The 23,137-nt window shown below is 53.3% G+C and overlaps 1 protein-coding gene across 3 annotated transcripts in view; it reads left to right on the top strand.

Moving 5' to 3' along the window:
• The window catches only part of BCL9L (BCL9 like), a 47,436-nt gene that overhangs the window by 23,407 nt on the left and 892 nt on the right, over window positions 1–23,137 (top strand). The window contains exons 2-8 of one of the 3 annotated variants that reach the window (XM_054291508.1): window positions 10,310–10,673; window positions 12,342–12,464; window positions 13,584–13,794; window positions 14,574–14,658; window positions 15,085–17,476; window positions 17,911–18,171; window positions 19,434–20,192. In XM_054291508.1, the coding sequence (XP_054147483.1) occupies window positions 10,373–10,673; window positions 12,342–12,464; window positions 13,584–13,794; window positions 14,574–14,658; window positions 15,085–17,476; window positions 17,911–18,171; window positions 19,434–20,192 (4,132 nt within the window). In that variant the 5' untranslated portion in view covers window positions 10,310–10,372. Of the gene's footprint in view, window positions 1–10,309; window positions 10,674–12,341; window positions 12,465–13,583; window positions 13,795–14,573; window positions 14,659–15,084; window positions 17,477–17,910; window positions 18,172–19,433; window positions 22,134–23,137 lie in introns of those variants that run through there. The other 2 variants (XM_054291507.1, XM_054291506.1) reach the window with 2 other exon arrangements.

Genomic DNA, 23,137 nt, shown 5'->3' with positions numbered 1-23,137 from the left:
AGGTGTGAAGGTGGCAGTGCCGGCAGCGCTCAGCCAGCTCACGGTCTGGTCTGCTGCATGGTGGTGTCATCTGGCAGCTCTGTGTCTGTGGCTGTCTGACTGCGTTTTGTACCCAGGCGTATCGGTAGGAGCGAGGTTGCTTGGCAGGGCCACGGGGCACGCTGACGTGGTGTTCTGTGGCTGGGCTGCCCAGTGTTCTTCCAGGGCCCGCAGGAAGGGCTGGCAGCCACCCGCTCTCCTCCTACCTGAGGAGGCAGAGAGAGAACCTGGCAGGAACAACGTGCCCAGTTGGGTAACTGCCAGTCCTGGGATCTGCCCACACTTGCCCGGCCTGCCACAAAGGCCCCATTGTTCCTGAGAGGGCAAGGAAGAGGCTTCCTGCAGCTCCCTGGGCATCGTTAACCCTCTGCCTGCTGGGAGCAGGCTGCAGGATGGGCATGCATGGGGCAGGAGGTCCCATAGGCAGGTGGAGGAGCTCCCACTGCCCTTCAGGTGAGGAGGGGAGCTGCAGCAGAGCACCAGCCTGTCTCTGCCAGCTGCCTCTAAAATTGCCTCTTGCTGCTGTTTTGAGGACAGCTAGCATGTGCCTGTGCTAAAGACATACACCAGAGAGGTAGGACCCTGTTGAGCCTTGATTTCCTCTGGCAAGGCATAGGGAGGCTCTCTGCCTTCTTCTAGGCTGCTTTCTGCCATGACCTTTCCTTGGGAGCAGCTGCCAGTGGCTGGGTGGCCTAGGCCCCGATGTGCATGCCGGAGCAGGACATATCTTTAGGAATGGGACATTTAGGGTGGTGGGGGGTTAATTCCAGTGGCTGAGATATCGATGTGGAACCTGTTTAAAGCAATTCCAGACTGATCAAAGTGCCTTCTTCCTTCCTGTCCTGTAATGTGATCTGGGCACTGAGCTGCTCGGGGTCTGCTGTGGCTTCTGGTTCCTGTTGTTGTGGAGACAGAGTCTTGGAGGGCACAGGCGTGCCTAGCTGCGGGTGCAGGCTCGGAGCCAAAGCACAATATCCGTGTGCTGAAGAGGACAACAAGTACCCTGTCGCTGGCCAAAGGAGCTGGGCGATCGTGTCCCACTCTGCTCGCTGGCTCTGCACTGTCCATCTTTTGATAGCAGTTGTGCTTCCCCACAGCTTTCTGCTATGTGTGTTTCCTGATCAGCTGATTCCAGGGGTTATAGGGCTGCCTCGGCACCCCTGCTCTGTCACAAACTTCCTCTCCAGAATCCATGGGACGGGCGAGAGGAAGAGGCATTTGAATAGCATGGTAAGGCTCTGTACAGGAAACTTTCTGGATGTCAGTCTTCAGAGATGTTAACCCCGATAAATCTCATGCTAGCTCAGAGACTGGAGAATTGGCTTGGTAATTCAAACACCTGAGGACTTTGAAAACTAATAGATACCTTGTGAAAGTCACCAACTAGTTCTTCTGCAAACCCCCATGATAACTTGTTCATATCATTACTTAAATGGCTGTCCTGCTCCCAAAAGATCTCTTATTTCCTCCCACTCAGTAGCCTTTGCACTCTTCTCCCCTCCTTTGTACTCTGGTCTTCGTTGTTGCAATAACTTTCCTTAATGTGTTCTGTTTCTTAAACAAGGGCAGAACTAGAGTTAACTGTGGAGGGCCAAGGGCTGAGTTGTGAGCACTTGATGACCCCAGCTACTGTACCTAGTGCAAACAATGCCTCAGAGCTTGATCTGCTTGAGTCTGGGCACTTGACCTCTGGCCACAAGGACCACTGCAAACCCCAAAGCCTCCTGCAAACCTCAGAGCTGGAGGAATGTCAGAAGCCCTTGCCCACTTGGCCAGTCATAAGTTAATAAGATGTCTCTTCTCTGGTGAGGAAGAGCCCCAGGGCAGGCTGCCTGCGGGCCTTTCTCCATCTGTGGTTGTACATCTGCAGCCACAGAGGGCTCACTGCCTCCCCGAAGGATGCAGTTAGTGAGATGGGGCAATTCCCAGTTCTTTTTGCCTGTTTCCTTTTGGGTGGTTGGAGGCCTGGCCAGGGTTAGATCACTGTGTCTCTGGAGGAGTTCTCTGAGTTGCGTGAGTGTTTGCATAAGGGCAGAATAGCCCCTGAGAATCGGGACTGGATCTGTGGGGAAGGCCGTGCTGCTTTTTTGCACCTGTTGAGTGGCAGAAGCTGAGGAGTTTCAGCTTTGTGTATGGAGGGGGTAAAGGTGAAGCACGGTGAGGAGGCAGAGCAGCTGCTGTCTTGGGGTGCACAGTGGGTTAACCTCTCCAGATCGGTGCTAGCCCAGACTCTGATGGTAAAGCTAGATGGGGAGCAGTGGCTCCCCTCTCCTCGAGGTCTCTCCCTCCCTTTCCAGCCCAACGCTGTAGTCCCAATACTGCTTGCAGGCAGCTGCCACCACTCAGCCGCAGGATCAGCTGCTTGTGCCGATCGTCTCTGCACTGGGGAAGGTGAAAGGTTTCCCAGGGTGGAATTTCCTGCGAGGTAGCTGCATAGCTGCTTCCCCTATGACCTTACACCCTGATGTGCCTTAGTCATGATGGCATGCAAATACGAGGCAAGGGGGTGGGGGCTGGAGGGAGCTGCTGGGAAAAGGAAGTGACCTCAGCCGTGGTTTAATTATAGAGCCCAGCATTTGCTGCTGCTGCTGGGCCTGGTATTTATAATCTCGGAGGAGTGCTCAGCAGCTCACTGCGTCTCTTGTACAGTCCGGGCTGGCAGTGTGGGGGCAAGGAGCTGGGGCTGCCACCCTGCTTCCCCCGCCTCCCCGCGTTCCTCGGTCAGCTCCCCCTCCCCGGCTGTGCTGGGGTACACACGTGTGTGCCCAGTTGCACAGACATGGTGCTGCAATCCAGGCAATTTGCAGGCCTGCAGTTGTTCCAAACCTATTCCTTTTGTCCAGGTGTATCTTTTGTATGTTGTATGTAGTTCCAGGATTGGGCGTAGGAAGAGTCCAGCTCTTTCCCAGCTCTCTGCCACGAGCCTCCTCAAAGGCAAACAAACTTGTTGCACTGCTGGTGGCACAGCAGGCTGCATGGCACTGAGAGAGGTGGGAGGGGAGTCCTTGCCACAAGGGTTTCCTGCTGGGACCCTGCCTGCAAGGACTGTGCCGTTCTTCAGGCTGGAGAGTGATCTGAGCTTGCTCAAAGGGAGAGCTAGTGTGTCAGGGAGATTTTCTGCAAGGTGGATGTTCAGCCCTGTCTTGCAGTGTACAACAGGCATCTCCACGCAGCTTTAATGTGAAAGAGCGTAGGGATGTGGTGCATGGCTCTGCTCCCCAGCACAGTGCGGAGGCGCTGGCTGAGGGCTGAGGCAGCCTGGGCTGCGGTGCACAGCCCGTGCCCCGGCCCGGGCAGGAGCGCCGCTGGCTGGCCCGGGCTCAGCCCTGGCCGGGCTCTGCGTGCCCTGGCTGACGGTGACACCTAGTGGCTTCGTCCCATAGGCTCCGCCTCGGGCCCAGAGCTGGGGCACCCAGAACATGCGGAGCTTTGGACAGCCGGCATGAAGCTGGACCGGCCGTAGGCAACAGACCCTGCAGTGCTCAGGAGCCCTCGTGTCTCTGGCTTGGAGACGGGTGGGCAGAGAAGGCTGCCAGGGTGATGGCCCTGCTGCTGACCGTGGCTAGTCTGTCACAGAGCCCTGCAAAGAGACTTTCTTATAAAAAAAAAGAGCAGAAACTGTTGCGTTAAGGCTTGGAAGCTCCTCAGGAAGTTCAGGCATTGCTGGGTTCCCGTCCTGAACACTACTGGCATTGCAGACTTCTTTTGTTATTGCCAAGGGATCCTAAAGCAGTTACTAAATCCTAGATGCAGGTGAAAGGCTGTCCTCATAGGCTCAGCTACATCAGCTATTTACCTGACATGTGTGACCTTAGGCAAGACTTGTCTCCCTTGTGATTCTTGTGGAAAAGGTGTAGGTTTAAGGTCTCAGCTGTGAGCCCTGCTGCTCAAGAGAGCAGAGGCAGTGTGGGGCACAGCTCACTAGCCAGGCTTTTTAGCATTACTTGCCCAGTCCCAGTAACCCCAGTGCACAAACACAGTGGAAGTGGCCTGAGGATGTCTCTTCATCCCATGTAGCAAATGTCCAGGGAGGTCTGTGTTGTGGCCTTGCATAGCAGCCTGTGGTGTTATTTGCCAGAAGGGAAACCGCTCCATTCATATACAGATGAGCTTGTCTTTGTGCATCCCAGCACAGCCAAAGGCTGCGTGGGGGTGTCCAGCTGTCACAGTAGCCCATGTTCCTGGCCAGATTTCATATACTGCAGGATGAGATCCTGCCTCAGAGGAAATTGAAGCTCCCTGGGCAGCAGCAGTACCTTTGGAAGAGATTTCTGGGTTTGCTTCCTGACCTACTGGATTTTGTTACTGGACCGCAGTCTGCCAAGCTGCAGCATACAGGTGGCTGTTCTGGCCTCCGTGTGGGGCACCTGCAGCTCCCTGCAGGTCTCTTGCTGACCCATCGCTAGCAAGACACACTAGCCATGGTATCAGGCAATTCCTTGTTATCATCCCAAGGGAGCCACATGTCACTGTCTGGCACGTGCAGGGTTTCTGTAGGGAATACACTAGTTGAACTGGGAAGCTAGAAGGATCTGCAAATTTAGAGTTAGACCTGGAAACTCCCTCAGCACAGGATAGGAAACCAGGCTCTGGCTGGTGCTGCAGTAAGGAGGAGAGGAGTGGGAGAAACTGTTGAACTAGGGGGACAAGTAAGGGCTAGAAGAGGTCTTCTAACCCTGGTTGGGCTGAAGCTGTTACAGGAGAGAGATTGTAGGGTGCTGGTCAGAAAGCAAATGGCATTCCTGATTCACTTTGCTGTCTCTGAGCCTCAGCTTCCACCCACGTTACATGGGATATGTGTCTCCAGATGGAGGGGAACATGAATGTGAGGTTTTGTTCTACTGAAGACCTTTGAGACTTGTGGCCAAGTAGCCCCACAGAAATTCATCTTTCTCAAGACAGCTCCAAGTGACAGGAGATCAACAGGGCCTGCCAAAACGACTTGAAGAACTGCTAGGATTCCAAAGAGCACTGAGTTCTCTCTGCAGCTCTTGTAGAGCCCTCCCATACACCTGTTGAGGGCACCACCTTTTCTGCCATTTAAAAGGGCATGAGAAGGATCCAAGAAATAAATATGAGTGAAAAAGGGCTTCTCTACTTTATCGGTCTGATAATATAAGGGTGAGATAATTTCGTGACACATTCAAAACAGATGACCCTTGTCAGCAGAGTTGCCCGGTAGAACTCCCTGTCTTCACGTGTCTGAGTCTCTCTGGCCAAAGCAAAGCTTAAATGAGAATGCCTTTAGCTGCAGCAGCAGCCTGAGTTGGAGCTGTTGTTGCTGGCGATGAGCACTCTCGGGCAGGCATTCCCCTGCTGGGGCCGGGGGATGCTCCTGCAGTCACTGGCTGCTGTGGAGCGCATTGTCTGGGACTGTCTCGCAGCTTGTTGGGCTCAGGTCGCTGTCAGGCTCATCTGGGTGTTCGAACCCACCTGACTCTTGGCTGGAGCTGGATGGCTGACAGCAATGCTGTTTCACTGCTGGTTTTGGGGGGTTTGTTTCTCACTGAAACAGACTCGAAACCTGTTGAATGGTTTTGTGAAAATTACTGTTTTGAAACAATGATTTTTGCATGGGAAAGCTCAAGTTTCTGATTCTGGTCTTCTCTCAAATCATAAATGATTCAAGGGTCTCATACGTCAGAAATCTCACTTCTGGAAAGTTTGTCGTAGTCTTTCCCTTCATGAAATACACTGACTTTACTGATGTAGTATGGTATTTTTTTGAGGTGTTCAACCCTTTCTGCTGTTAACCCTGGGAGGACTGGTAATCTAGGATCTAGATGTTGGGTCATGTGCTGGCGATCTCATCCAGATTTGGAGTGCACAGTATGTCACGAAGGAGCAGTGGGTTTCTGGAGTCTCTCCTGCTGTTCTCTGCATAATGTCTTTCTTCAAGAAGCCCTTCAGCTTGCTTAGGACCTCTCATTTCCAAAGCCAAGGTGTTCAGCATGAGTTTGTGGTGGTGTCCACGGGATTTGGATTGGATTGGTCAAGATTGCATCTTGTAGTGAGTGATTGGGTGGTTGTCAGCATAGGTTATGTACTTAGAGGGTGTTTGCAATAGTAATCTGGTTTTGTTACTTCCTGGACGGGCTGGCAGAGAAGGGTTCGATGACTTTGTGTGTTGCATCACCGTGTCATAACCTGTTTTGAATGTTGGGTTTTGTGAGCTGTGGAACACACAGCACAGCTCAGTGGATTCTGGTATCCACTGTGTGTGCTCAGCTGGGTAGTCTTCTGAGTTTCACAAGAGCTTTTCCCAGCCTCTGATGGGAGGGAGGTGGGTGAAGCACCTTCCTTTTTGAATCATCGTGGCTCTGCTGTCCTGGCTTCCTCTCTTGTGCCTTCTCCCAAGAGGGATAGCACGGCAGCAATGCCAGCCAACTCCCAGATGTGGAAGCTGCAAGGCTGGTGGCAGGGGTGGGCTCCTCATCTTTGCAGCTGTGTTGGGAATCCACGTTATCGTCCTGTGGAGAGAGCAGGAGCACGATTCACCAGAAAAAGTCTTCCGGAAATGCGGGGCGGGGGGGGGGGGGTTCAGGTTTCTTCAACTGTCAACTAGCAATTCCCAGACTGCAAATATGTCAGCCCAGTCTCTCCTGCCAGAGCTCACTCCTCTCCCTCTGCTGCTGTTCAGACTGTACTGGAGAAGACTTCCTGAAAGCAGGATGTTGTTTTGTTTCAAGATTTCTTGTCTACTAAGGTCCCAGACTTTGATTAAAGCTGTGACTTTTCAGGTGCAAACACTGTCTGCATTTGGATGTAGCCCTTTGTTCAACAGATACTTGCTGTGCCTTGAAAGCCTCCCTCCCTGCATGAGGTTGGCTGGGTTGTCCCCCTGTGTAATGATGGTGGAATCAAGGCACCCAAAACCCAGGCATCTTGCTTCGGATTGGTGGTAGCCAGGGGCAGAAACCAGGACTGGGAATTAAGTTTGCTATTGTCTTTAAAACTACTAGGCTGGAGTGGGTGTGTTGCTAAATTGCCGAGAAAGACAGATTTCTGTGCAGTCTTCTTTTTGTCATGTTCTTCTCAAGATGTTTTGAATTGTTTGTCTCCTGGTGTCACTGTATCTACTTTCTAGTTAATTATCTCCTGTGGCCCAGATGTATGGCGTGCCTGCTCAAATCTACTTTGAGTCTCAGGGTGTGGGGAAGGAGCTTACAGCAGTCGAGATGCCTGTTGTCACGCTGTGGCCAGACAGATAAGAGGCTGAGGCGGATCCCTGCTATCCATCTGCGACAGAATCCAGCTGTTGCTACTCCTGAAAGCAGGGCACACAATCTTCAGGCAGCTGCTTCTGGCATTTGTCCCATCAGGAATTGTGAGGCAAGTGTTCTCCCTCTGAGTGGTCACTAGAAGAGGAAGGTTTTCCAAAGTTTAGCCAGGTCCCTCTGTCAGCCCCGGGTAGCTTTCCATCCTGCTTCAGGCAAGGTTTTGAATGACTTGCCTGGAGCAGCAGCCTAATCCAAAATAAAGAAAGAAGGTAGGTGCCCCCCAAGTGTTACGTTCTGGAGGAACCTCACAGCTGATGAGGCTCATCCACACTGCAGGCAGTGCCTGAATGTTTTATCATGGCAACTGCCAGGTCCTTCTGGATCGAGGTGTGTGTTCCATGCAGTCTCACCTGAGAACCAGGGGGACAGGAGGTGTCTCTCTGGACTCTGCAGGTGTCGGCTTTTCAGGGCCCCAAACTTCTTCCTCCCTCCCTGAAGTATTCACCATGGTGGGCTTTGCTAGGGGTGTGCTGCAGTGCTGCTGAGCATTCACATTTTCAGTGAAGCATTTTGGGATCTGTTACAAACACAATATCATGCCTGTGCAGATGTGCCACAGGCAGACCTGGATCTCCCAAGCTTCTGTTGAAATGGAAGCACGTCCTCAGCGGGTGCAGCCGCACAATGCCATCATCAGTGGCTTTGTGACCCTCGGGACTGTGGTGCAGAGTGTTGCAGGGATTGTGAGTGCAGCAAAGCAGAGGTGGGGGAGGGCCTCTGGGCCACCAGCGGCAGGAGCTGCTGCAGGGCTTGCTTTCTGGAATGCTGTCTGGCAGCAGCCTCTTCCAGTGGGGCTGAAGGCTCCCTGTGGCTGGCCAGCCAGCGACTGCAGGCAGCGTGTGTGCTTAATGCTGCAGCTTGTGCCATAAGGACCTTCTCCTCCTCCCTGCTTGCCCTCTCTGTGTCTCCTTCCCCGCTCAGCTCCCCTCCCCCTGCAAGAGGTTTGACAGAGCAATTGGGCAGGCACTGGGACAGCAGCTCTGACATAAATCTCTCCTGGTGTGGAATGAGGGGTATAAATATCCAGAGAGTGATGTGATCTTTCCAGCTGCTATTAATAGGTCTCTGGAGAACAGGAGCGAGCAAGCGAGACTGGCTGACACTTAAAGGGCTAGCAACTCCCTTATGTGCTGTGAAAATTAATCAGCGCCGTAGCTCTTCCTCCGGGCTAGAGCAGAGCCCTCACCGAGGTGTGTGGGGCGGAGGTGGAGGAGAAGGGAGCAACTAACAACTCCTAGCTGGGAAGCAGTGATAGGCCAAGCTATGCATAACTAAGGAAGAATGCTTGGTTGAGCCGTGCCACATGTTTGCATAGCATGCCATCAGCCCCTGGCTCAGCTTGCAGGGAGGCAGGTGCTGAGGAGACCCTTTCTGCAAGCACAGGACTCCCTCACAGTGCCTGGTGGGCTGCAGCCTGTGCCTTGTGGCGATCACAATCTTTTGTGGATTATGGATCTGCCAAATGTGCTTCACTCTGCTTTCTTTGCAAAGGTGCAGCGATTTGCCCTGGCACAGCAAGCACTTGGCTTTTGCTAGTGGGGTCTCCAGGCTCACCTTTAGCAAGCCAGGAGCAGCATGTGTAGTGCTGCTGAGCTCTTGCGGTACTATCTAGACACCTACGGTTCGGTCTGGAGCTGGTGCTTCCTGTGCCTGGGTGGCAGAAGAAATCTGTGCACAGCATCTGGCCTGCATGGTCCAAATGGGAAGAGCAGACCACAGCAACCCCCTTCCTTGTGTGCTGGGAAGTTTCTCAGCCTGTGCACAGGGAAGCTTCTTGGGTGCATTGTTGGGGTGTCATGCAAAGCATATAGCAGATGTGAGCAAACAGAGGCATACCTCAGCTTCCATGAACATGTGGTTTACTCTCCTTCCCTCCTGCTTCCTCAAGAAGTAAAGACTACTGTGACAGGATTAGGGTTGTGTGTTGGACCAAGGGTTTGTGGTGGCCTTCCAGAACACACAGTGTGATACAGGGCTGCATCCCAGTCATCTCTAGTGCCTGTGCAGAGTTCCAACGGGAATATTCCAGGTGTGAGCATGAGACTCTGCCAAGGCAACTAGATCCTGCAAGGAGGGCTGCTGCAGCATTGCTTAGCTGCATGTATGTCCCTCAGCCCAGAAACCTTTGTGTTCTGCCCTAACCTCCTCTTCTCTGCCAAACTCTGCCTCAGGCTGCGGGACTATTCAGGTAGCTAAGCTGGGTTTTGAGCAGGAAAGCATCATCCAGGTATGTGTCACATTGCATCATTCTGCTGGGCTGGGAGCTCCTGCTAAAGTGGATACCCCCTCACCCAGAGCCTTAAAGCAGGAGCTGGAGCTGTCCCTCTGGCCCCTGGGAGAAGCAGAGCTTGTCTGATGAGTGCCTGCACTTCCCGGCTCTGTCCTTGCCTTGGAGCCCTTCTCTGCCTCCTTCTCGGTTGCCTCAACCTTTGTCCCCTGCTCTGTCCCAGTTTTCCCTTTATAAGCTTGTGTCAAGACTGCCTGCTCAGTTGTCTAGCTGTCTTCTGTGTGTTTTGCAGCACAGAGAAAACTTATTTATCAGCAAAGGGGATTGCTGAAAACAGTAGGGCACTCAATTTCTCTCTAGGGTCACAAAGGTGTCTTTGGGAACACCTGCAAAATAGCTCTGTGCATCCTTCTACTCTCCAAAGGGCCAGACTGGCATGGAGCACCCATTTCTCATCTTAGCCTTGGAAATGAGGGCTCTTATGTCTGTGGCTGTTTCTTGAAGTACTGGCAAGTCTGCCATGCCTGGGTGAGAGTTTACAGCTTGTCATGATGTGAGTGAGTAACTGCAGAGCAGGATTTTTTGCTCAAAGGGGCCAGGGCTAATTCCCAGCATGAGCAGCTCTGGGTTGTGCCTTGCCATGGACTTTGTCTGGCCCTGTGACCAAGTAACAGCCCCAGTGCACTGGTCGTGTGCTGTGCCCCTCAGCACCTGCACCCGTGTGAGGGGCACCGTGCTGACTTTCTGCTCTTTTCTCTTGCAGATTTCTGATTAAAGGGCCTGTGAGCTCCCTCCACTGGCACTGTGGGAAGCTTTAGCCAAGCCAATGCACCCTGACAACAAACTGCCCAGCCATGGCAAGGCAGGCAGCAGCAGTGCCCTGGCCCAGCACCACAATGTGAGCCAAGCACCCACCTGTAACTTGGGCTCAAAGGGTGTGGGGGCAGGCAGCCATGGCAGCAAGGCCACTCAGATTTCCCCTGGCAACTCTGGACTGAAAAACAGCCAGAACACTGTCCCAAACTTCAGCTCCTTGAAGGGCAAGGTGAAGCGGGAACGAAGCATCTCGGTGGACTCCGGAGAACAGCGAGAAGCCAGCACCCCGTCACAGGACACAGAATCAAAAGGTAATGCCCTCCTAGACCTTGCCTCAGCATGTCCTCCTCTCAGTTGCTACAAACATCCTGGCAGGACTTGGGATGGGAGCATCTTTGGTTTCTGTGCTGTGTCTTCTGTTCAGGCTTGTCCTGGCCGCCTATGTGACTTTGCATCACTGCTTGTCACATCTGCAGTTTTTGGACTAGAGTGGCTGAATTCTCATTTGCTTTGCATTTCATTCCCTAAACCATTTGTTACACCCAGAATCTGGCACTGGTTTTCACAGGCTACTGAGGCCATCTAAGCAACAGCACAGTTCACTGAAACAACACCAAATGCCCCTGCATGTGCAATGTGCAAACTTTTAACTTGAGACTGAGTTTTCTATCTTCTTGTTGTTGGTAGAGAGCTGCGTAGTGGTGTTGCAGCTGCCCAACGACTCAGTTAGCAAGGAACTGCTGCAAGGGTCACAGTCTGAACAGTTCTGTGGTTTCATCAGCAATGGATAATTCTTGTGTTACAGCATGTGGCTTCTGGAAAAGGGCTGAGTCAGTGCTTCTAAACCCTTTGCCTACCCTGTCCTCAGCAGCCTTCCCTCTAACCTCTTGCATTCCATCAAACTCTGTGCTCAGTGGCTGTGTGGGATACTTGAGCATCTCACAGACGGTTGTAGGGGGAGAAATTCTGGTTGTGCCCTTGGTTCCAACCAAGACTCACACCCTGAGTGTGAGACGCAGAGCTGCAGTTCTGGCTTGTGCCCCTACGGATTTGTTTTCACAGTCAAAGTCATGTTGCCTGACTGGCTTAGGCCAGACTGTGCCATGGAACAACAGGTAGAATGTACCTGAATGAATTTCCTGGCACTGGGAGGGCTTTCTCCTCGTAGTGTTACAGGGGTAACCATACACTACTGATCATAAGCATTTGCAGTTTTATCCCAGAGCTGTCTTGTAACCACACTTCCACAGGGAAATTATTTAAATGGCCTGATCAGAAATGCCCGAATCTCCTGTGTTCCTAATACACTGACAGATCATGTGAATATGGTCATGATGTAAAAAAGACAATGTAAAAAAAGTAAGGCCAGACAATGTTTTATTAGTTAAAGCACAGGACTGGAAGTTATTCATCCTGTGTCTGATTGCTCTCCCCAAGTCCCTAAGTGCCTTTAGGCAAGCCACTTCCTCTCTGAGCTGCATCAGTCCCATCTGAGAGGGTGGACACGTGGAGGGAGCATACAAGTTTATAAGAGAGCACGAAGGCCCTTGCCTGATTGGTGTCGACAAAGGGCAGAGTCTGTCTCTTGTTCCTACAAAGGATGTGAATGGGCCCTCCCCTCCTTTAATTGCTGAATCACAGACCCTTTAAATTTACGGTTAATGTCCAAAGCTCTCTAGTTTGGAACTGCAGGTAGACACATCCTATGTGCATAGATTCCTTTCAGGTGGTAAGAAATACATCTCGTTCTGAACCTTTGACTCTTACAGGGAAGCCTCACTAGATCTGGCTGCTAAGACAAGGAGCCCAGACTGAGCAGATGCTTCAGGTTCTTAACCAGTGTTGGGCAGATGTTAGCATAAGGCTTACTGCTCAGTGCACCCTGGTTGGGTTGGTGCTGCCAGCACGCAGCACCCAGCTGGGCAGGACCCCAGCCTTTCAGCCCCTTAAGCACCTCTGCTGGCCCTGTCCCTTTGCAGGTGAGGTGGCTCCCCGCAGTAAGCGACGGTGTGTGCTGGAAAGGAAGCAGCCATACAGCGGCGATGAATGGTGCTCTGGGCCGGACAGCGAGGAGGACGACAAACCCATCAGCAGTGCACACAGTGAGTCACTGCCTCCTTACCACTCTGAAGCTTGAATAAAGCCAGGTCCTTCCTACAGCTCATCAGGAGGGCTGATGACACTAGCTTTGCCTGTGTGTGCTCACTTAGCCGAGTGTTGTGGGGCCCATTGCAGTTGGTGATCATTGTGCTGTGAGAATGTTTGCCATGCAGTGAGGCCTTGGACCTGTTTGGTGGAGATGCTACAGACATGCTGGAGGGAAAAGTGTTGAGGTTGAATGTCCCTGCTGTACGTTGCTCTGGCCACACTACCCTGGTCATAGTGGCAGCCAGAGTGCAATGTGCATTGCTCTTGTTGCAGCAGCTGCATCTCTGCCAAGCCACTCACCTTTCTCTCTGCAGCTGTGTTGTAAAGACAGCTCAGTGTAAAGAGGCTCTTGGGGTCTTGACAGTGGTTCAGGCAGAGCTGAGCTGGCCTGAGAGGTGCTCTTTTTGGGACAATGAGCTGTAGGTCTCCTCTGTTTTCCAAAAGCACCAGCATTGTTTGACATTTTGTATCTACCATTCGCTTTGCTTTCAAACTGTAACAGGGAGAATATCTGAGAGATGGGGCAAGGTCCTGTGGGACCTGAGGGATGCCCATGTTCTCTGTTAGAGAACATGAACGTGTAGAAAAGCAAGAAGAGAGTGGCCTCTGTGCCTGCCAGTGCATTGTTGCCATTGTCTCTGGAACATCCACTTGCACTTCTCGGCACAGTCCGCAGCCTGAGCAGCCTGCGCGGGAAGGGATAGTGCTGAAGGGTCAGCCTGCCCCCAGATCTGCCTGGCGGGAATGCGTCACGGTGGGGCTGCCCGAGGGCAGGGGCTGGCAGCGAGGCACCGCCCGTGTCCCCGCACCGAGTTCCCGGCGATGTCTCCTGTGTGAATGCTGCGGTGGCAGGGTCGGGCTGCAGAGGCTGCTGCGATGGGGAGAGGCAGCTGGGTTAAGGTAGAGGAAGGCAAGGCATGCCTCTGGTAATTGCAGCGCTTAGTAATATTAATTATGGATCCTACTTAATAACGGCTGACGATTGCCAGCGGCCCCGGCCGGGCGGGCCGGTGCTGCCGCCTGCTGGCGGCCCCTCAGCAGCGCCCGGCAGCTCCTCTTCTCTGCTCCCGCAGGCTGTAATGTAGCAGATCCTGCGATGTCCGCGGCCCCACAGCTTGGCCCAGGGTCCAACCCGCTGCCTAACCTGAGCGAGAGCAGCGCTTCCGGCGTGCCCCATGGTGCTGCCCCTGCCTTGCGGGCAGAGGCTGCAGGAGGCGGAGGCGGCGGAACAGGGAAGCAGCCTTCACAGTTTGTTTACGTCTTTACAACGCAGCTTGCTAACACGTAAGCGGTAAACCCTACACCTCCTCCACTGGTATTGGCTGGCCTTGCCACACCTGGCCGGCCTTGTCACACCTGCCTGCCGCATGCAGCCCTTGAGCACAAGAGAGCTGGAGAAATCTGTGTCTCTCTGCTTGCACAGAGTGGGAAACCTCTGGGGTTTGTGAGGTATGCTGGTAGTTGTTGCAGGTGGACAAACTGGAACTTAAATGCCCGCTTCCTACCAGTGAGGCCTCGCTCTGCACTCTGTTTCACTCAGAGCCCATTTTGTCGCATCCAACAAAATGATTCTCCCAAAGCAGTGTGGGCTGCTGGTCTGATTTGAAAGTATCTAAGGGGTGGGTGTGACAGGGAGTGTAATATAACACATGGTATTCTCCACACAATTCCTCTCTTCTGCCCTGCATTGTCTTAGCCATAGAGTCTTAGAAGTCAGTTTAGTCTGTTTAGCCTAGTTTTAGAGCTCTGCTGTATCACAGGTTCAGTGTGGGAGATTCCAATGCATCTTGGTGACAACCACCTTAGGGCAGCAGGCACAAAGCAAAGCCTGTCACCGGATGTGGGAAGAGGGAAATTGAACAGCAAGTGATCGTCTGTTGGAGATCCTCACTGGAGGCTGTGCAGGACATATGCAAGGACTCTGAGAACATTCCCCGTTCTTGGTTACTTCTAGGGATTTCTTTCTTCCTGTAGAACTGAAGAACGGAGGTGGCAGCTGGGGCCTTGGATGGGTAGGATGGGGCGCAGTGCCTGTTCTCAAGTGATTTGTGCTCTCTCCCCAGAGCTGCAGAAGCTGTCCTGCAGGGCCGAGCTGACTCCATTCTGGCCTACCATCAACAGAATGTCCCGCGGGCAAAGCTAGACCAGGTATACCACCTGTGAAGCAATCGCTCCTGTTGTCACATGCTGACGACTATTACCCTTCCAGTCTGATGTGTTCATTCTCCCCCACCCCCTGGCTCAGCTGTGAAAGAAGGGGTTGCCAGAATGCCCTTTCAGTGGGGTGGGAAGCTGCTTTGCTGCAAAATCTCTTTGGCACAAGTCCTTGCTGTTGTCAGCTGTGACAAGTTTGGGATGCGGCGTGGCATGTTCCCCCACAGCCACGTGTGCAGCGTACCTGCTTGTGTGTTCCTAGATCATGTAGTAGTTACCTACATTTTTTTTCCTGCAAGAAATGAAGGTGTACTGCCATGAGGCTTCATTTTGGGACAGAGAGGTCTCCTGCAGGGTGCAAGGAAGAATACCTTCCTGGGATCTTTCCCTGCTCAACTTTCTTCCCCTTTTCTCTGCCAGGCACCACCTGCTCCTAAAGTGCTGGGCGTTGCTGAGCCACTTCCAATGAACCCTCCTGCTGCCAATACTCCACAGTCCCAGCCACTGGCTCCTCAAGCAAGTCAACCGCAGCCACAGCCTCCCCCACCACAGCCTCCAGCCCCACCACCTCAGGCCATCAGTCAAACACCTTTGCCTGCACCCAGCAGCCTGCCTCAGGAAGGGACAAGTGAAGATGGCCGGAGAGATCTGACTCCCAACTCTTTGGGGAACAATAGCAGCAACAACCAGCCTGGAAATAACCATCCAAATACGCCCACTGCATCTGCCAGCACTATGCAGCCTGGGCAAGTGGACTCCTCTGCCACACCCAGCTCCAGCCTCCTTGGAGAGGGCCCAGGGATGCCGGGGAATGGGCAGGCAAGCCTGGGCCCCAGGAACACCATGAACTCAGAAGGGCTCTCAAAGGAGCAGCTGGAGCACCGAGAGCGTTCTCTGCAGACCCTGAGAGACATTGAGCGTCTGCTGCTGCGCAGCGGGGAGGCCGAGCCCTTCCTCAAATCCAGCCAAAATGCAGCTGAGGGGGGCACTGCCCCTCAGGCACAGGCTGCCCCTGCCCAGCCCCCCGCGCCCCCTGCCAGCATCAAGAAGTATGAAGAGCCTCTGCAGTCCATGATCTCCCAGACCCAGAGCCTTGGTGGGCCCAGCCTGGAACATGAGGTGCCTCACCACCCTGGTGCTGACATGGGCCAGCAGATGAACATGATGATGCAGCGGCTGAACCAGGACAGCCTGACACCAGAGCAAGTGGCCTGGAGGAAGTTGCAGGAAGAGTACTACGAGGAAAAGCGACGGAAAGAGGAGCAGATCAGCATCCATGGCCGGCCCATGCAGGAGATCATGATCCCTCAGTCAATGGGGAGCATGATGATGCGTGGGCCTCCACCACCCTACCACAGCAAGCCTGGAGAGCAGTGGCCACCAGGGATGGGCAGCCAGCTGCGGGGACCCATAGATGTGCAGGACCCTCTGCAGCTGCGGGGAGGGCCACCCTTCCCTGGCCCACGGTTCCCTGGGAATCAAATGCAGAGAGTCTCTGGCTTTGGAGGGATGCAGAACATGCCCTTGGATGCTCTTGGGCCCATGAATGCCATGCAGAGGCCAGTCAGGCCCAGCATGGGATGGAGCGATGATATGTCTCCTATGGGAGGCCCTGGGAACTTTCCACAAGGCACCTTGCCCTACCCACCAGGGCAAGGAGACCCAGAAAGGTTTATGAATCCCCGTGCCAGAGAGGAGATTCTGCGGCATCAGCTCATGGAGAAACGCCCAGTGGCAATGCAGAGACCTGTGGGAATATCCAACAACTCCATGAGCCAGGGCATGGAAATGGAGAGGATGATGCAGGCTCACAGGCAGATGGATCCATCCATGTTTGCTGGGCAGATAACGGGTGAGACCCTGAGCAGTGCCCCAATGGGAATGGATTTTGCAGGCACTCGGGGGATGCTGAGCCCTCCTATGAGTCAGTCAGGCCTTCGGGACATGGACACACCCATGGGCCCTGGCAACCTCAACATGAACATGAATGTCAATATGAACATGAACATGAACCTCAATGTCCAGATGACCCCACAGCAGCAGATGATGATGTCCCAGAAGATGAGGGGCCCTGAAATGATGACCCACCAGGGCATGAACCCTGAGGAGCTGGCCAGGGTTAGGGCTCAGAATGGCAATGGCAGTGCAATACTAACGGGACCCCAGAAAATGATGATTCCCTCACAGTTCCCCAACCAAGGACAGCAAGGCTTCTCGACAGGGCAAGGGTCTTATCCCAGCCTGCCCCAGGAGATGGGCAGTGGCTCAGACATGTTTAGCCCTGAGCAGGGCACCATGCCTGTTGGGAGCATCAGTGGCACCACCAGACTCAGCCACATTCCTCTGCCTCCAGTCTCCAATCCCACTCCCACACCAGGGGGAAACCTGGCCAACATGCACCCAGCACCTTCCCGGGGGCTGGGCCGCCGGCCCTCTGACCTCACCATCAACATCAACCAGATGAATTCCCCCAGTATGGGTCACCTCAAGTCTCCCACCCTTAGCCAGGTGCATTCGCCACTGGTCACCTCCCCATCTGCCAGTCTCAAGTCCCCACAGACACCCTCGCAGATGATCAGCATGCCACCTTCAAACCAGTCTGGACCCCTCAAGTCCCCCCAGGTGATGAGTTCTTCCCTCAACGTCCGGTCTCCAACTGGCTCACCAAGCCGCCTGAAGTCCCCTTCTATGGCTGTTTCTTCCCCTGGTTGGGTGCCATCACCCAAAGCCACCATGCCCAGCCCAGGAGTCAACCAGAGCAAGCAGACTCTCAACATGAACTCATCTGCTTCCATCGGAGCTCTGGAGCAGGGTATGCTGGGTGTCTTGTATGCAAGTGCATGTCTGTGCTTAGTTTTGATGAGTGTGTGGACAGGGTTTCTCTCCAGCCCACAAGCTCTCTCTGAAACAGGAAGACATGTGTTCCTGTGCCTGGCTTTGCATCTCGCAGAGCAAGTATGTTTTCCCAGGAGTCCAAACAGGGCCTTTTCAGGTAGACCTGTGACACATGCAGCAAATGCTGTGTCTGTGCTGGGCAGTCAGGGGCAGGTTTCAGTGGAAGTCTGTCACTGCTCTGGAGCAGGGTCTCTGCATGAGCCTTCTCAGAGTCCAGAGAGTGCGGCACTGTGCCAGCTCTGTGCTTTGCAGCCTCCTCTGGTCGTAGTGACCAGAGGCCAGGGTTGCTCTTTGGTGGGAGCAAGCCATTGCATGTGGACCATACTAAGTTCATCTCTCTCATTCTTGCAGGTTCTCTCCCTTCTGGGCCTCGGAGCAGCTCTTCTGCACCAGCCAGCAACACCTCTAGCACCATGAATCCAAACATGCCTTTTACTTCCTCTCCAGATCCATCCCCTTCCCAGAACCCCCTCTCACTGATGATGTCCCAGATGTCCAAGTATGCCATGCCCAGCTCCACACCACTTTACCACAATGCCATCAAAACCATCGCCACCTCTGATGATGAGCTGCTGCCAGACAGGCCTATGCTCCCACCTGGAAGTATGTCAGGTATCTACTTCTGGAGGTGGGCTTGCAAGGGGTCAGACTGTCGTGTGGCTGCCAGTGAACCTGAGGCAGCAGGTGGAGAAAGTATTAGGAACTCTGATCTCCCCACGACTGCCATGTCAACTAGCATAAATTTCCCCTTGTTTGTAACAATCTGTGCAATTCCCTGCCCTCTGCCCAGCCTGTTCATCAGCTTTTGGCTTGGGTGGAAGGACGTGAGCTGGTCTGGCTTGAGGAGTCCTCCTTCCACAAGACCTGGAAGTTTTTTACCTTTACCCAAATACATGGAGATGCATTTAGCCCGAGTTTTCATGGCTCCCGGAGTTTTGTCAGGTTCAGAACTTGCAGGCAGAGGTCTCCTGCTTAGAGCCCTTGTGTTCCTGTGCAGTGGGACAGGGATGCTCTGAATGGGGCTTGGGAATCTGGTGTTTTGAGTGGAGCCCAAGTGCCTGCACAGGCAAGGCTGTGTTGTAGCACAGTTGTGATTTCAGTAGGCCAGATACGCTCCACTAACTGGTGGCACTGGTGAGGACATTTAGGCAAATGAGTGTTTTTGGTCACGTGGTGACCAGCTCAAAGGGGAATTCCAACATGCTCTACCACTTGATTTAGGGGTCTAAAGCCGTCTGATAAATATTTTTGTCGGTTTTGGAAATGAAAAACTAACTTTTTGACTCTTTCACTGCTGAGCAGTCACTTAAGTTGACCGCAAGGCATGCAAATGCATTGGCTGCCTCCGCAAGCACTGATGGCTGCTCTGCTTTTCTGATGGGCACAGACTTTCCCACCCAGACAGCACCCGTGCCGGGCCGCTGACTCTTCTGCTTTTTTCCTCCTTAGCACCCAAGGTTGTGTGGTCACTGGAGCTTGCTGGGTGGCAAACCCTGTGGCAGGCAGGGGTGAAGGGTCACTCCTTGCTGCCTTTCAGGTAGCTGAGAGCCCTGATGAGACCATGATGTAAGGCACACACAGAGCCAGTCAGGACTCTAAAATCAGGGGAATGTAAGAAGTTACAAATCTGGCATGGGACTGGATGAAGCTGGAAGAGCCCTCTGGTGCTTGTGGGCTTGAGGAGCTGGAGTTGGAGACGGTTCTTCCTCATGTTGGTGCTTTGTAAGCCCATCTTGGGGCTGCTTTCTGAGCATCATGCTCCATGCTCAGGGCATTCTGAGCAGAACTGCTTGGCAGGCTCTCAGGATGTGGATTTTACAGCCCTGAAAGGTCTGTAGGAGGGGTTAACTCTTCTCTCTTTTTCCTGTCCTTAGGCGTGACGGGGAATCAGCCAAATCAACTGCACTTGAACTCTGTGGGGCCTGGATCCGCTCAGAGCCCCATGGGAATGAACCTGCCTGGTCAGCAGCCCCTTTCCCACGAACCACCCCCCACCTCTATGATGTCCTCCCCAAACCCTCTGGGCTCCAACATTCCTATGCATCCAAGTGGGCCAGGGGCGGGTGTGCCCCCCCAGAACCCCATGATGCTGCCCCCAGGTCCCCAGGACTCATTGAACCAGCAGTGTGGCCCCGTGCCCAACAGTTCACAGATGATTCCTTCCAACCAGCTCGTGTTCCCCCGCATGCAGCAGCCCCACAATGCCATGCCATCTCCTGCCGGCGGCATGCCCATGGCCCCCAGTGCAGGAGGTGGCCCTGGGATGCAGCAGCATTACCCGCCAGGGATGCCCTTGCCACCTGAGGACCTTGCCTCCCAGCAGCCTGGCCAGATGCCCCCTCAGCAGCACATGATGGGCAAGAACATCCCTCCTCGGATTGGTGACCCCTACCCACCCGTGCTTCCTGGGGTGGCGTCGGTGCTGAACGACCCCGAGCTCAGCGAGGTCATCCGCCCCACGCCCACGGGGATCCCGGAGTTTGACCTATCCAGGATCATCCCATCGGAGAAGCCAAGCAGCACCTTGCAGTATTTCCCCAAGAGCGACAGCCAGGCACCCAAATCTCAGCCTTCCAACCTCCACCTCATGAACCTGCAGAACATGATGGCTGAGCAGCCCCCCGTGCGTCCAGGTATGAATGCTCCCAGCCTCCCCGGGCAGCAGGGCGTGCAGAGGGGACTCAGCATGCCCTTGTGCCATCCTGGACAAGTGCCCATGCTGGGCAGGACAGGCATACCGCCCCAGCAAGGCATGATGGGCAATAGCATGCACCAGGGCATGATGTCTCCGCAGCAGAGCCTGATGGCCCAGCAGAATTTCATGCTGATGCAGGCCAAGCAGAGAAGCATGTCTGTGTCAGGGGAGATGTATGCCCAGACAGGACATATGGTGTCACCTCAGGGCTCTCTCATGGGCCCCCCGCCTCAGCAGAACCTCATGGTCGCACACCAGATGAGGCAGCGGAGTGTCTCCCTGGACAGCCAGATGAGTTATATCCCTGGGCCTGGGAACATGGCGAACTTGCCTTTTTAACCCTGACTGGCCCTCAGGGCTGGGGCGGGGATGGGGCTGCGCCTACAAACATTTTTAAACCTTTCTCTGGGGGCGGGTTGGGGGCCAGTGCCAGTGGAGGACACCACGTGGGATGCTTTTCATATCGGATTTGCCTCTACACAGCAAACCAGATGTGCAGTAAACTTGATGTGAATTGGGTTTCTTTTTCCTTTCTTTTTTGGGGAAGGGGAGGGTGAAGAGGCTGGGAGTGGGGCTGTTACTTTGAACCCTGAGTGGCAACCAGGGACATCCAGACCTTGTGGCAGTTTGTAAAGTTTTCACTTATGGTTTTCCTCCGTCTAGTGTTTTTCTTGCCCTTTTTTCCTCTCTCTTTTTTTTGTCCTTCCTTTTTAAGCAACCAAAATGTGCAAGAGGGTTTTTGGAACTAGCTGTAAATAGGTCGCTGGGAAAGGCAAAATTTGTGCTGGTTTTTAATTGTCCTGTATTTCCGTGTTTTAATAGAAGCCTCAAAACATGTTTTAAAAAACAGAAAGAAAAAAACATGCTAAAGGCAACAGTGTACAAGGATTGAAATCTCTCCATGGAGGAGGCAGGAGGATCCCCAGGGTGCACAGGGTGTTGAGAGATCCCCTTGTAGAGTGACTCTGTCAGACCTGTGTTATTCACAAATCGGAATGGTTTTCCATGTGTGTGGAGAAGGGGTGGTGCAGTGTCACGCAGATCTCAGGTCCCATGGATACTATGCTGAGTACACCAATACAACCACTGACCAAGGACCATTGGGCCGGGGGAGGCCGCCAAGCTATAGCCCCAGTGAAATGCTGCTGGAGCGGTGATCATCTGACAGGGCAGAGGCCACAGTTTTAGAGGATGCAGCTGTTGCTGCTCTCTGGAGAAGCTGCTATGTTTGGGATGGGAAGGATGCTTGCCCTTCAGCTGGAGAAGCATGAAGAATCTGGGCTTCACAGATGGTAACGTGCTGGACCTGAAGGTCTTGATCAGCTCTGTCACCTCTAGTCCCTTCTCTTCCCTTCATGCTATGTCCCCTGTAGGCAAGATGTTGTGGTGGGTAGGGACAGATGGGCTTTGAGGTGAGCAAGGTGATGCATTCCAGTGCTTCCAGGAGAGGCTAGCTGGGAACCCTGATCTTCTGCAGCCTTCCTACACCTGTCTATTGCCCTTCACCACTGTGTCCTGCTTCCCTGCCATTGAATGCTTTCCCAGGTTTTCCTTGTGCTTGTCAGTCCTTCATCTGTAGAATTTTGCAGGCAGTCTTCACTCCATGATAACCTGAGTTACTGGCAGCAGCCCTGCCCTGTGGCACAGGAGAGGTCCAGCTCTTGAAGAGGACCTGTCCTTGAGTGCAATACTCTACCTCAGCGTTCAGTGTGAGCAGCATGGCTGTCCTGTGCTTCAGACGGAAGAGGCCAAGTTGAGTTGCAATCTCTCATTCCTAGGCTGGCAAAAGCATGCCATTTGGACAACTCTGGCTTTTCTGGATGCACTCCACCCTCTCCATCCTGTACTCTATAAGGTCTTCCTGCATGCAGCTCTGATGGTCTTTACCATGTTTTTTCACAGAGGGGAATGTGTCATGATGCATGCATGTTTCTGCACACATCCCAGTATCTCTGGACCTCTGTGAGGACTTGCAATTCCAGTATCCAGCGGTGAACCTGGGGCACACAATTGGAGGATTATCTCTGCAGAGCCAGGCTTAACACACTACCTCTCTTATAACAGAGCTCATCTTTCCCAACTTGCTGTTGCCAGGAGGAGAGGACTTTGGAAAGGGAGATTGCCAAGTAGTGAGTGAACAGCAACGCTTTTTATCAGGTTGCAAGCTGTTTGGAAAGGCTGGTGGGTGCTGAAATGTCAGCCCAGCAGTTGTCTTGATCCAGTCTGTGAGAAGATGGAATCATAAAGTCCAGTTAAGAATACACTGAAGCTTTGGGGCACTTTGTAGTGGTGGGTGAGAAGCATGGGTTTGGATCTGAGGAAGGATCCTGCTCTAGTCTCCTGCTTTGTAGAGGTTTGTTGTATACAATGTGAGCAAGTAACATGGATTGAAGTGGTTAAACAGGAACAATCATGAGAAGTTCTCTGCTCCTGCTGAGACAGTTAGAGCAGAAGAATAATCTTCAGCTCAGGCTTTGGACCTGACTTGTTAGCTGGTTGCATTCTTGGTCCTTTCAGTGTGTGTTTCAGGCGGGAGGACGTGGCTCAAACAGATGTAGCTCTTTCTAAGCTTGACTTGCCTGAAAGACTGTAGCTTCTCTTGGCTGCTCTTCAGGCTGTTGGCTGCTGGTAGCTTCTCAGAAACATCCAAATACCAATTATAATCCCAAACTTTGCTCATCACCTACCAGCAAGTCTTGGCTAATTTGAAGCCATACCATTTTCTATATGGAAGTTTTTTTGTCTGCCTGTAGATAGCTGTTGTTTTAGCCTGGTTGAGCTCTCCATGTGTTTGTACTTTCCCTGTTGTCCCTTTTGTCCAGCCTGACACAGAAGTTGCCTGGGCCTTGCAGTCCTCACTGTGTCAGCAGCGCATTGTCCCTG

The sequence above is a fragment of the Melozone crissalis genome, unplaced genomic scaffold, assembly GCF_028551555.1.
Source record: "Melozone crissalis strain CALT ecotype California unplaced genomic scaffold, PUWL_Pcris_2 ptg000092l_1, whole genome shotgun sequence".
NCBI classification, from domain to species: Eukaryota; Metazoa; Chordata; class Aves; order Passeriformes; family Passerellidae; genus Melozone; species Melozone crissalis.
This window is presented reverse-complemented; position numbering and strand designations above follow the sequence as displayed.